General features: G+C 34.9%; 1 protein-coding gene across 1 annotated transcript in view; it reads left to right on the top strand.

The window, feature by feature from the left end:
- Positions 1 to 15,276, top strand: part of SNTG2 (syntrophin gamma 2) — a 193,381-nt gene that overhangs the window by 160,184 nt on the left and 17,921 nt on the right. The window contains exon 15 of the mRNA XM_009275630.1: positions 13,194 to 13,286. Within this exon, the coding sequence (XP_009273905.1) occupies positions 13,194 to 13,286 (93 nt within the window). The remainder of the gene's footprint in view (positions 1 to 13,193; positions 13,287 to 15,276) is intronic.

Genomic DNA, 15,276 nt, shown 5'->3' with positions numbered 1-15,276 from the left:
TGATACAAATTCCTCCTGTGAGGAATATACATTAAAAATAATAATAATAATAATAAAAAAATTCATGAATGTTGTAATAATATTTCACTTAAATCAATGTCATGTGAACATTATTGGAGATCCAAAAACATTTTGTAAAGAACATAAATATATGATGCAATTATCCCGTGTTTTCCTTCTTTATATTTCAGTTAATGTATATCTGCTTCTGTGGATGTTTTATCTTTTTGTATGTGTTTTTGACATTTACTTATTTTCCTAAGAGTTAACAACAAACCATTCTCTATAGTGAGATTCTTGATGCTGAACATGTAAGCCAGACTAGCTCATTGTGGCTCAGAATTGCTTGCTGATTATGCCTGTTCCTGGATAAATGCAAAAATAATTATTGGGAATAATTGTGCATGCAAACCTGCAGCTTTGTTTCTATAGGATTCCCATTTCAGTTTTGTTTCCACAAATATTGTGCTGCTAAAACACCATGATTAAAATTCCTTAAAAAAGAAACAATGGTTAAAACAAATGCAATTAATCAATTCCTTTTCTGTTTTGTAAGCAACAATGAATTCATTACAGAGGAAAGGAAACAGAGAAACAATCTCTGTTTTCATCTGTGAGTATGAGCAGTGTTCCACATTTATGAAAGATGACAGACATGAGAGTAACACATCTTACAGTATCCTTAGTTCACCATCTTCCTGTTCCAGACTTTTAACATTTCCCTCTATACACTGTATGTTCTTTGGGATGATCTATATGAAATGTCTGAGGAGTCTACAACCACATTACTGATGATTAAAACAAAACAAAAAATTGACGTAATTATTTTGAAGAAGTGGTTTACACAATATCCTTTCCTCAGCTTTGTATCTCTTTGCCTTTTTGCTTGATGGACTATCTCTGATTAAGTGTCTGGTCCTGGTTACTTTTTGATATCCTCTCTTCTATTCATCTTTTTTTATTTCCTTGTAATATCTTGTCATAGATTTTACCAGTTCATCAGTTTTAATTAATTTCTAACCCATTCATAATATTCTCGCCTGAGAAAGATGAAGTTGCTTTCCATGAAACATACATCATTTATTGTACAAATCCTTTCAGAATCCATACTGTTGACGGGTTTTGGTTTTCACCTCTTGTTTTTCTAGTAAAGATTTATGGTTTTAAAGTTTTCTTTATAAAACTTATCCATGTAATGCTTCCCTCTCATCCCTCCTCCACAGCTCAGGAAATAATCTATGCAACCTCCTCATTCCTACAACTGCTTGCTGTTTGTTCTGGACTGTTACTTAATTTTACATGTGTATTTCTGTTAAAAATCCTCTGAAAGGGTTCACTAGAACTAATTGAAAACATACAGAAGTGAATAGGTTGCTTCCAACTGATTTCAATAACTCCTCCAGGAAAGCAGTATTTTCTCATAATTTCCCTTTAAAAGCGTTCAGTTGACTATATTGTGTAAAATATCAATATATTAGTGACTGTATGCATACGTAGTACTTCCTAACCTGTCATAAGCAATAACTGGTTTGTAACATGAAAAGTAATGCTTATATTTCAAGTCACCTACTTGCTTCTAAGATGTGTAAAATCACTTATAACAATGAGAGACCAAAAAGCAAGAACTGTGCAAAACTGCACTGACATTTTAAAAACCTGCATTTTCACCAAATTAAATGGATTAATAGCTCCCATATTTTGAGCAGCTCCAGAAAGAGCCAAAATTAATTTATGTATTTGGGCTTTTATTCTCAATCCACTGGAGATAAAAGTAAACTCCTCATGATTTCAAAATTAGGAGCCAGCTGGAGAAATTCCTTTACATAAAAGTTCAAATGGCTTCTAAACAATTGTTTTTGCCACTGAACATCAATGTATATTTTAGTAACATTCCTTTATATGTGCTTAAAGTTGAGTGTTCAACAAGCCACTGAGAACGTGAACAGTGATGTGTGCTGGTCAGTGATATGCGTTCCTTGCATTCCCACTGTATGGTGGCCAAGCTGCAAGGAAGTGTGGAATTAGCCCCATCTGAAACTATTTTTTAGCGTGAAAGGTACAAGTCCACTTGAAGATTTTGGATTTGGCGAAAACTGAAGAAAAGAGTTTGTGATGTTCAGATCCAGGCAGCCTAAAAGAAGTTTAGTTCCTGGGTCTTCTTCCTGGAACATTGCACAAAAGGGGTTTTCTAGTCATCCTCCAGTGGCATTTTGAATTGATCTTACTACAACTCAAGTTAGATGTAATCAGAATAGATCTTAGAGACTGTGTCCCCACTGGGACTTGAGCAGAGATTAGGTATCTTTCCACTCATCTTCCTATCACAGCTAACCTAACTCTTCCAACTACCTGATTTCTGAGATGCTCAGAAGACTTTGGGTGTCTCAGTAACTCTGTCGTCAAAACAAGTGCACACACTCATTGTTTCTAGGCATCTTTGGGAATTACGTGGTGCTTGAGACATGGTAATCTAAATCACCCTCTGAGACTGAGCAAAAGAAGTCCACCTAAATAAACAAATTAGCAGAAATTAGGCGGTCTGAATAAGAACTAGTTGTCATTTCTAGCTTATGAATCTATTAATTCTTCATGGTAAACTGAGAGGATGAGTAAAACAGGATTGGTTGATCACAGAGTAATCCTTGTGAGCTCCAAATAATATATTTAAAATGCAAAAATGTTAAATACAGCTGGCAATGCTATCTTAATTTTATATTCCATGATGATGAAAAAGCATATATGAAACAGAATTATATATAGGAATCCCATTAAAAATGGAAATGCCACCATATGCTAATTTCAGAACTGATTTCTGAACCAAACAAATAAGCAAAGTGAATATCCGCCTTAAATTCAGGTGAGATATTAAATAGCAGTTAGATTAGGTTAGATTTATAGGGTCATTAAAAGATACTTATCGGTTTGTTACCTGAAGCACTCAGTTTAATTACACAATTAAGTTTTAGATTGTTTTCATTATGTACAGAAAGCTTATTACGATTCCAATTTAACTGGTCATCTTTAGAAATGCTACTAGATTCTAATTCATTTTCACACTGATGCAAAAAAACCACCATTCTCCAAGCCAAAGAAAGATGCTGAGAACCATACAGATTAATTGGGAATACATTTGTAAAAATGATTAATAATTCAACAATTCAGATACCAGGTGAGAATCAAGCAATGCATCTATTATAATTTTTAAAAAAGCAAGAGAATGTACCAATTTACAAGGCTATTGAACAAAATCTTGTTTACATATTCTGTATTTTAAACATGATTAATATAAAATGTTGATTTTCATGAGGCTACACCAATATTTCTAAAAATAGTACTATATTCTTAAAATTACAAATTATTCATATTGAAAGGGTAAATCCAAAGACTTTTATGTATATATATCAATATATTCATATTTATTTATAAATCCAAAGATTTAGATAACCACTATGTGGTGTGAGCCTAGTTTTGTTATTATCTTCCAGAGGATCTTGTAGACTTGAATAAGGATGAAACTACTAAGGTGTTCAAGAATTTACTCTCATGGAAATTCAAATTAATAGAGTAGAATTACCTTAGAATTTTGATACTTTATTTTATGTTTTCAAAAGTTGGTGTTCCCTATTATTCTCTGCCTGTGATTCCTTTATAAGGATCAGGTAGAAAAGCAAAATCCCAGTCCAAGCATCATTGATTCAGTACTGAATTTTGTACTCAGTAATGTCTCTTGTTGACATTTCTAATTAAAATCCTTTTTCAACTGCAAAATTCCAGAATTTATAGATCACCAGAAAAGAAAAAACCTTTGTAATATAATAACAAACTGTATCAAAACCAAGTCAGTGCCTTAGTTCCACTAAGATGAATGGTGCCAGCCTGATTACTATGATTGCTACTGAGAATCTGCCTCAGGTATGTGAAAATATACTTGGGACAATCTACAGGTAGGAAACTGTTAAACATTCGAGTGACTGTTGTATCTTGCTTTTCTGTATGGAAAAATGAGTTGCTACAAAACCACGAAGCTGTTGCTCAGGCACAGAGGTGAGGAAGCACAATCTGTGCCTGACATAAGCCAAGGCTAAAGAGTGCACTTTGACTTTTCACTGCTAGATGATGACCACTGCTAAGCTGCTGGCCTTTCATTTTGTCCTCCTACCTCCATTTCTCTCACTGCCTTTTCCTACAACCAATTTAAGCCATAGTCTGCCTGTTCAGCAGAGGACGCAGCAAGTCTTCTTTCTTCTGTCAGATTTACATTAGCCATAGGTTCATATTACAGAGAGAATGCCATGACCATGAGTAGGCATCCATAACTGCATTATCTGCTCGTCTTGCCAAGTAATAGCTGAACCTCCGACGGTTTAGGAGAAATTAGTTGACGTATCAGTCTTCCTGTAGGAACACAATTCCCTGCAGAGGAACGTTTGCTTCAGGCCGCATGTGCATGTAGCCCTAGTCTCTCTGTGACAGTGGTTTAATGCTTAATCCCAGTTATGCTGAAGTTTTCTGAAAAGGCGGTCTGTCCAATGAGAGCTCTACTAAGAAAACCATTTTTGCAGTTAGCTGCTATAATGTCACGAGCATTACAAATTACAAATAGCTTAGATCAGATGATAGATATTTATTTCAGTTAGAACAGCTGTTGTGTGGCAGGAATTTTACTTATGAGTGTGGCTCAGGTTGTAATAGATGACCTAAAGGTAAAAGTTTCAGGCGTAGCACTATCCTGAGAAAGCCAGCATTTAAAACATGAACATACTAAGCATAGGTGTTATTTTCTAAAGCGCTAAGCACTGAGCTAGCGCCGCTTCTACTGAAATCAATAGAAGCTTTCTTTGAAGTTTGGTGAAAATATAATGAGCCATTATTTGAGTCCTTTGAAAAATCATACTTTTAGTGCCAGTGTGTCTCTTGCATACATATATGCTGAACCACAGATGTGCATCGATGTTTAAAAAAGCCAACTATAACTATGTCTTCTTGAAATCATCAGATTACAGCACCATCTTTTACAAGAGAATGTACTTTTTTTACTAAAACCCAGTCAAGTATGTAAAAAAGAGTCATTTTAGGGCATTAAGATGCAATTCCTTCGATTGTAGCAACTGCAGTTCTTGAAGGAATGTACAAGATTTTTAATCAGATCTGGTTTGTTTCAATAAAGTGGTTTTAGTTGTATCTATCGATAATTATCACAGTTCTGTAATCTTTCAGTTGTGACATGATGAATTCCTGAAAGGTATGGCCAAATGAGTGGATCTGCCACATTTTTTAAGTGACGATGGTATTCATTTGATCACTCTCACAGAAATTATTTCACTGATCCTTTTGCACAGTTATCTGGAACAGGAATACACCGGAGCTTCGGAAGTCTGTTCTGGATGAAATTTCTGAAAACTCTCATGCTTCTGATGAATGTCAGATTTCATTGTCATTTCATTTTCCCATACGTAATGTGGATTCAGAGTGAGAATGCTTTCGATGTACTTTATAAATGTCTTCTGAAAGTTTTGCTTTAAAAAAAAATGTGATGTATAATATAAAATATTTTATCCTAAAATAACAATCAGAATTTTAAAATATGAGAAAGCCAAAGAATGTGCATTTTTAATTCAACTCTTTTGGAATTTAAAAGAGTTTAAAAAGCACTTCTGTTTAGCACAAGTAATTCCACACAAAAAGACTGTTGAAGATGATGTATAATATAAAATATTTTATCCTAAAATAACAATCAGAATTTTAAAATATGAGAAAGCCAAAGAATGTGCATTTTTAATTCAACTCTTTTGGAATTTAAAAGAGTTTAAAAAGCACTTCTGTTTAGCACAAGTAATTCCACACAAAAAGACTGTTGAAGAAGATTTTGCATGCTGTCTTCAGAATTAAGGGGTTTAATTTTGTATGCCTCCTAGTACACTCTCTGTATGTGGGCTGAGATATATTTCTCAGTACAACCATAACAACTCTGGTTGCTCTTATCATCATCTCCACATCCTACTCAGAGTTTTTTTATGCTAAAAGTGGAATTTTCAGAAAAGCTCATTCTTGACCTAGCTGGTCCCATATTAAAGCTTTTACCAAACTCTAGGTTTTGGTAAATGCATTGGAATCATTAAGAAACCTTACTCCCACCACTCCTGTATGATTTAATAGCTTGTAAAGAGCTGCTGTATAAAGTCTTAATGCAAGAACCTGTGTTCCAAACTGTCTGCTGTGGGTGTAATTTTTTTCCTTACCCTCACTGTATTTTAAATACTGTTGTGCATTATTTTATTTCTAATGCATAATAAAAGAGCACATCATTTAGGTCCTTCTCTGTTTCAAGCATTTAAGTTCCTCTGACAAGTCCTACAAACTTCCTCCCATTTTTTACAGACGCCCACACTGACAGAAAGACTCAAAAAAATATTAAATGTAATATGAGGTGGGATTTGGTCTCAGAAATAAGAAGAAACAAGTATCAGTGATATTTGGATGATATTAAAATTTTATCAGTTCAAATTGGCAACCTTGGAGTCTTCTGTTAATATGATTGAAATGTTGACCACTAATTGATTTCTAGGGAAAACTCTTACAATTAATTTCAATTATTATGTTAATCTCCAGTTTAATAGAGAATGACAAACAAATTGCTTCACATACATTTAGCCCATTAGAATTCCACCCTCCTCCTCATCTGTATACAATTCACTTTCTTAAGTCTTTATGAGATCATGGACTTTGTTGAAAAGTCAGCTCCTCTAATAGGGAAAAGTGCTCAGTTTGTGGTATTTCTAGTTGTTCTGTTTGAGATTTTTAGTCACTTAATTTTGATCTGCATATGGCTAAGCTTTTTTTTACATTAAATAACAACAGACAAGTCTTGAATAACTCAAAAGAGCTTTGCCGTTAACTTTAATAGATTTTGGGGTTATCACTAAATTAAACATGCGCTGTTGTTACTGGCTTGTCTCTATATTCTTTGCTAGTTAACTATAAAAAAGGAAAAAGATCAGAACAAGATGATGATGGCTGTTTTATAATATATGAAGTAGGTACTGTTTTTACTGAACAAATAAAACTGTGTCCTCATCAATTGTGTTATTTTACATGTAAAAGGATGACTTGTCTCTGGAAACAATATTCCAAAAATATATTCATTAGATTAATAAAATAATGTTAATTTAATTTTAATGGAAATACTCCCTTGTTCTAAGCAAAGTCAAAGTTTTACTAAGATTTTAGCATTTAGTATATTGATGACATATTATTTCCACACAGAGGCATAGCACACATTTTAACTTAAAGTGAATGAGTGAATAATATGAATACAGTATGCAATATGTATACTGTATGCATATGGATATGGATATGGTTCTTGCCCAAATGCTTTGCTGTCTGGTTATTTCTATCACTTACTTTTAGAAAGTATGTGTTGAACTCTATAACTTGAGTATAGTGAGAAATAGGGTCTGTGTTCCCACTTACATGTAATACACCTTTACAGCCCATCTTAGAGCAAATGTATGTATACATTGATAAAGTAGTTGACAGAGTAGCAGGGGAAATGTGTAGTTTAAGCAGTAAAGTGTAATGGTATTGTATACTTTCCAATTGCTTTTTGGAAAATAAACAAGCAAAATCATGTACGTGCCAAATTTGTATTCATTTAGGATAGAAGACCAGTATTTATTTCTGTATTTTAGCTGATGAAAAATGCTAGAATTCCTGCTCAACAGAACATAGCTGAGTCCAAAATGAATTAATATATTGCACATGAATGCTGTAGTTAAAGCAGAAGTGAGGTTTTTCTTCATGCAAGACAATAATTAACCACAATGTAGCCAGGCATCAGCTGAATTTTTGAAACTGTAAACTTGATGAGGCATTAGGAACAACAGCACTAGAGTTATAAAAGTAAACTCCATTAAAAGGAATATACACTATGTCATTTTTCTGTGTTGCCCTTACATGAGCAACATCACTGAATCTCATTTGTTCCTTAGAAACTTTATTTGCCAAGGAAATAAAGGAAATCTTAGGAAAAGGAATACTGACTGAAAAGGTTGGTAACTGACCGCCCTGATTCTTTTAAAATGATGTAAAATCGTATTTTTTTACTATGAATCTTTGTTGATGATCTCAGAATGTAAGACCTCAACTGACAGGCATTGTTAGTAATCATGATTTTAAAGCATTTTACTGAAAAACAGAAGCAAGTGGAACCCCTATTTCTTCGACAGAATACAATCCCACATCAGAGTAACATTAAAAGATTGTCTGTCTTCAAAAAAAATCCAGAGATACTACATTGGACATCTATGACAGAACTTAGGCAAATTTAGGCCCCCCAGCCAAAACATTTCAAAAAGCTCATATTCCAGTAACCACAAAAATCTATTGCATGTCCAGATTTATTTAGAAGCATTTGGATTGCACAGTCCCTGAAGCAACCAAACTTACTTCTGCCTTCAGCCTACCCAGGAGACCCATATGTCCGTGCCGAAATCAGAAGGCCTCTGATGTGGCAGGCATGCTCGCTTCCTTCTGGCTTCATACTACGGCTCTGTGTGGCCAAGGACCCCTACACATAGAAGGCAACTCAAGGAGAGGAGGAGTCCTCTTTTTCTTCCTTGCCTCTCCTTCCTAAGCAGCCTGTGTCTGGGCTGCAATGGTGCCTATTACCCACCAAGTCTTTGTGCTTCCAACCATGTCGTGGTTGTGACTACATGTGAAATGGTCCCCCTTTTTGTTTGTTGCCCAGGCTCTGTCTCTCACTGTACAGATATTTGAGGTATATTTATGCCCTCCTCTCTGAGTGGAAATAAGAAAGTCCCTCTTGTCTTTTCCCATGCATTCATTCTCCAGTTTTAGCATTTACTCACCTCTTGACTTGGGTACCTAACACCCATGAACCAAGTTTAAAGCCTTTCTTGTTAGGTTAGCAGGTCTGTTCACAAACACATTCCCTCCTTCTGAGGGAAAGAGTCATCATAACTGATGATCATAAAAGCTGGTTTTGAAATTAATTGTCCTGTCATTGAGCATATTTGTAAAGTCTATTCTCATTGTTAGACAGAATCCTACATCAGTCTTTGTTTTAGAGTACTGAAGCAACCTGTCCCTTGTCCTCTCCCTGTTGTAAAAACTGATGGAAGATAAGCATGAAAGAAACATTTCTTTTTTTTCCATTAAGAGGTAATTAACCCAAGCCTTCAATGCTAATTACCTTCTGCGAATTCCAAAATCTATGCATAGTCATGGAAGATGTTAATTGATGTGGATAGCAACAACAACCAAAAAAGTACTGTTTCCCAAGCCTCACTGTATTAGTTAACTGTAGGATCATGCTGGGATGGAAGTGTCAAGAGTTTTGTAGGTGAAAGTGAGAGACAAACTGCTGACCAGCTGATGGGACCTTGTTAGAGGGCTAATATCTTGCCCTAGGGTAAATGTAGGGACTTAATTTCATTCTGAAGGCTGCAGTAGAAGGGCACTTACACTCTCTCACCGATACCTCCTGCTCCTAGATGCAGGCCCTCTTTTCCCATCATTTAGCTTCCAGGACTCTCTTTTTCATAACTCTGCCTTACCCAGCCTTCTTGCTCCCCTCCAGGAATCTCAGTCCCCTGCAGTTTGTGCACAGACAAGAGTTTGGCTTTGTATCAGTTATTTGCTGAGGAGAGGCAGGAATTTCATTAGCAAGAAGGAAACACTGTGGCCTGCTTTTAACCTTACCCTTCTGCTTTTGGAGCAAAGAGGCTTGCTCACTCTCAAATGAACTACTCTGGTGAAGGGGACCCAGTGTGGAGGCATGGACAAGATAGGCAGAAAGTTCATGTGCTCGGGACTGCTCAAGCCTGGTATTGCCAGTATGTGAGATAATGCTAATTAGTGCATAATGATATTAGTATTGCGTGATACTGCCTATATTTACAGTGCAGTGCTAGCATGATAGTGGCATGCTGGCCAGCATAAGTCTGCCCAAAGAAGCAGCTGGAACATCCATTGGTTCTACAGAACAGCTCCAATGGAACCTGTCATCGGGAGGGCAGGAGCTCCAGGATCCCGAGACAGTCTGCTAAATGAGCAGGATAGATCAAAGCTGAATTATTTCTGGGAAATCTCTATCTCTATGGGAAAGATAGTGAGTGTATATGTGTAGTCATTGTAACTGTTAAGCCCTCTCAAGGTCTAGGAGGACAGATACCAGTGCCAAAGATAGACCAGTGCCATACTTCTGAATAGGGACAGGAGGTCGAAGAAATTCCTTCTATGAATGAGTCAGAAACACTGTTCTTCCACTGTTTAGACAGTGATATTATCAACTTAATGATCTTTTCATGAGTTAATGGTATATGCATTGAGATACTGATACCTGAACGATTACACAGATAAGAGTTTTGTAATTGTCTTTTATTACAAATAATTATCCTACAGATCATTTTACCATTGCTTGGAAAACATGAAATAATTGATCTAGGATGTATACTACAATTTTCTTAGCTGTTTGCAGTTCAGGCATGAGGCCCTCCTTTTAACAGCTAAATTCTTAATACTTCGACTAAAGAATCTCATCAGGCTTAAATTCCCAGTCTACATCCCCATAATGTTCAGAATCACCAAGGTTAGAGCTGGAAAAACTTTTACATCTTGTCTGGAGCAGTGCAAGCCAAAGATGGTCACTATAGCATATTTGTTAATGTTTAGATTTTTCATATGTGTATGAGCTATGTAAATTAATGTGGCTATTAGGGTATAGCTGTGTGACTGGAAAATATTTTAAGGCATATCTTAAGGTTGATAGCCTTGTAGATTCTCATCTACCTCTGCTTACAATCCCTAAGTGTTTTGCGATAAGCTAGTATTAGACTTAAGCCAGGAAAAACCTCATTTCCAATCAGTAAGGAAGGTTTTTTAAATAACCTATTCTTTTCCTCTGTGTTGCTTAAATTGTGAGTTCTCAAGCTGGCCTATATGCAGAGGTATTTTATTTTCTGCAAAATTCACTAAAAGACAGCTAAGCCTAGATTTCTTACGTTAAACTTCCATGTAAACAGTTGTTATAGATAACCAAGGGTGATCACACAATTGCAAGTCTACAGGAAGCTTATTCCAAAGGCAAGAATGAAAAGGGATAGTGCTCTGTACTAGTGTCAATGAGTGGAGATGGGGGTCCTTATCACAGAGCTGTCTGAGAACCTGTTCAAAGTTATTGAGGAGATGCCATAGGCAGGCTTTTAAATTTATACGGCAAAACCCAAACTAATTCTGTTGTAAAGAAAACGTCATTAGTGTATTTTGTAAGTATAAACCTTATATATCTATTTGTAATGTTTATCACAGTGAAAATGCAGCATATTCTGTTTGTCTCTAGTATTTGTCTGCAAATTTCCAAACCGGTTCCACTATTTGCAAATATTGAATATTTGTAAAATACTCCAGGCTAATTATTTGCGCGTAGTTCATTTTAGTATTCACCATTTGTGGCTGAGCAATTAGATGCTTATCCATTGGGGTAATCTAATTTAATATGTTTTAAAAATTGCTTTGCTGAGTCAGAGCTCAGCTAGTATAACGTTTTTAATTGGAAAATAATAGAGAATAAGTTATGACTGGTGCTTAATGCCACCTTATAATTACTGAATAAAATGTAGGGATATTTAAATGTCGTTCTAATTGAATATCAATCAAATGTCGTTCTAATTGAATATAAATCACAGAAATCTTTTTAAATGCCAAATAAGATGATCTTTAAACACCAATGAACAAAATAACTTATTCAGAAATAATACACATCTCTGTCATTGTTTAGCTGATTATAACACTAATCTGTACTAATAAATTAAATTTCATTCCCAGCCCTTTCAAAATCTTTTACAAAATGTCATATCTGTAACTCAGAAATGCTTATTTTAGCATAACTCTAAATATTTTTATTAATAGTGGAATGAGGAAACCTTTACAATTACTAAATGCAGAAGTTTTAGATTATACTAAAAATCTTTCAAAAAACCATTAAAAGGGCAATTTTCAACTTAAGCAAGTTTATTAATGCTTTCAATCTCCTCTAGGCCATTCTTGTGTGAAAAACATTTTTTGAACTTTAAAGAAACTATCCAGATACAAAAATTTCATGTAAACAAATGTCTAAGCATGAGGGAACATTGTGGTTTATGAAATATCAGTGAGAGCAAAGTAATGCTCCCTTGGAAGAAAAAAAAACCCAGAAATTTCATAAGGCAGAAGGGTATCATTTTAAAAATGGCTGGTAAGGTGAGGTGAGGAAAGGCTGGAGACAGGATCTGATCTCTACTCATGCTGAAGGCAATGCGCTTTTTGCCATTAACTGTGAATGGTGAATGTCATCCAGCTGTTTCATATTACAGCAGCAGAAGAAGCTTTTTCATGTGCTTTCAGAATCCGTCATATACCCAACTTAGCTAGCGGTAAAAACAAATGTAAAGAAGAATGTTGACTGACTTTTTACTGTAAAGCTTATTCAGAAGTTTAAACAGAACTTCTGGGGTTTGTTACTAAAACAGTTTTTTTTCTTTCTAACCTGAAAGGTGATCAAATAATTGGTGTATATATAGCACTGTCTAGCAAGTATCAGTGCTAACTAATGAGTGATAGTTATTAGTTCTTCTTAGTAAATTACATTAACTAACATTAAGTAACATAATGCTGCACTGGCATGTCACCCAAGTTTACAAATGAAAAAATGTTGCAAAATAAAAAAGATTGTCTACAAAGTTCAAATCAGACGGAGAGGTCAAGTAGACAGATAGCTTTTTCATAATTAGATTGCAATGACTAAACATTTAGGCACTGTTACCTGCATGTTTGCTGGAAATGATGTCAGAAGTCATTAATAGGTCAGGTCTAAGCACTTTTCTAAAAGTTTGAAATAGTCAGATTTGGCTTTGCTTGTTCTGTGTTGCATTTTGTAGGGGATGGTTTCCGAGAATATGGTATTTATTTTTAGAAGAGTGACTTGAAATACAGAAGACCTCCAGTTAATATCTAGCTGACAGATCTGATACTGACTTACAGTCAGACGTTTTTGACAATTTTAACATGTAATAATATAAAGCAGTACCAGTGTTGCCAGCTGAGTGTCTTCACACACAAAAACCTGCATAAAATATTATTTTTATATGATAAATGACGATGGTTGTCCTCTCAAAAATCATACCTTTTTTTTCCAGTCTAAAACATATATGTGCAGTTGGCAAGGGGATACCCTGTGTTTCACAGTCGACTTTGCTCTGGGATTTACCTGTTTTGACAGTAAAACAAAGGTAAGACGAAAAAGAAAACATAACTCTGTTTTGGTTTACTGTTATTGAAGTTATTAGTAACTGTAATTTTTTATGTTGATCATTAATGGTAATTTTTTATGTTGATATTGAGTATTTCTTCCTCAAATGTACTGTACTTTTTATTTATATAGCACTACTGAAATGTAGTCAGTTTGGGACTTGAAAGGGACAATATAGTTGTGCCTTAGCATGTAAAGATAAATTTTGGAGAAAGATATAAAAAAAGTAATTTCCTTTTCAAGTAATAAAAGCAAAGGAAGGTTATATTTAACAGAGAACTTGGTTTCTTGTAATGAAGAAATTCCAAGATTTTTAAAAGATTACCAGTCATTAAAAAAATGAAGTGTCACCTGATTCTATTTGTTTTCAAGCTACAGATATAAGATTAGATATTCTTCCATCGTAAGAAATTTAGGCCATGTCTAAAATAAACAGACCAAGGGCAAATGCATTTCAAAGTCATAATCTATAAGATTAAGTTCACTTATCTTGCAGAACAGTGGCTATATACAAAGTGCCTACAGGGAATGGTTTATGACACATACCAACTTCCAAGCCCTGTCTATAATTCTACTATTTTATATATAATTTAGTGATACTTTAATTTAAATTTTTCTAAATGGATTTATACATTTGGATTTATACATTTGTTTACCAGCAGAAGTAAACATACATTCAAAAAATGTTTCTGCATTAATAGAGCTGTGTAGTAGAAGGTGTGTCCTCTGAAATATGGTCTTCAGCTCCAAACTGAAAGGATTTTTTGAATATATATTAAAGAAATTCAGTCAGTCATTCTGAGTTAAGAGGAAACATACTGCTTTTTGAAATATTGACACAGGATCTAGTTTTTGTGTGTTGGTGTTTTGGGGGTTTTAGGCCAAAATGCACAAGTTTATTGAAATTTTTGTGCAGAGAAATAATGACCGAGATCATTGTTATTTGAAAATTTAGACTAATTGCATTAAGTGTGCTATCCTATGAGGTAGCATAAAATCTCAGGAAATACGTTTGCATACCTTTCTCTGCCTCATGTGATAATGTATTCTGAAATTGTGCTTTTTCCACAATTGTACACATTTTGTGTGTAGCCACAAATGAACTATAGAAAGTAATCTCATTAGTTTGGACTATAGAAAATGTTTCTTTTAAATGTGAAGATTGATTGGGTGTACTCCCACCTTTAAAATTATAAACTTGTCTATTGATAGGACTTTAAGCCACAGTGCCTACCTTCAGTATTGATGATGAGGAGGATTTAGATCAACCTTTGTTGCTTACCTAAAGAGAAATACAGAATACCATCAGATAGATTGATTCTGTCATTAAAATTCTGTTGTAAAAATTATGGAGAGCTCAAGTGCGTTTATTGTTTATCTGTGTGAGAGATGGAGATGTCCTCTGCATCCTCAAGCCTGAGTGAGGCAGTAATAGGTGGCTTCCACCGTTCATCTTGCTTCCATAATTGTCTGCTGGAGTTGACTGTGTTGCCCCATACTCATCGCTTTTTCAGAATATTTCCTACCAACACTGAATAGATTGTTGAAGTGGTCAATCAATTATCAGTTTATTAGGGACACAGCAATTTTGCTGAAAAATTTATTTTGCCTTTGAGATAATGAATTTCAAATTAAAGTCACCTATTGATGCAAAGAATGCTCTTACACCACAGCAGGCGTTCATACAGGCTTATTAAAATAAAGGCCAGTCCCCTGTCTGCTCTACGACTCTAGGCCTGGATCTCAAAATTTGGGCAACCAGCTCATGTACTTGTTAAAAAATGTTCTTTACAGTCTGGAAAATAACATAGAAAGGTTCTTATTGTTCTTATTACAAATGACAAAATAAAAAGGGCAAGATCTGAGCAATCTGATCTAGTTGAAGATAGAATCACAGAATCATAGAATAGTTTGGGTTGGAAGGGACCTCTAAAGGTCATCTAGTCCAACCCCCCTGCCATGGGCAGGGA

The sequence above is a fragment of the Aptenodytes forsteri genome, unplaced genomic scaffold, assembly GCF_000699145.1.
Source record: "Aptenodytes forsteri isolate BGI_AS27 unplaced genomic scaffold, ASM69914v1 Scaffold94, whole genome shotgun sequence".
Taxonomy (NCBI): Eukaryota; Metazoa; Chordata; class Aves; order Sphenisciformes; family Spheniscidae; genus Aptenodytes; species Aptenodytes forsteri.
Note: the sequence above shows the minus strand (reverse complement) of the source record. Positions and strands in the feature narration are given on the sequence as shown.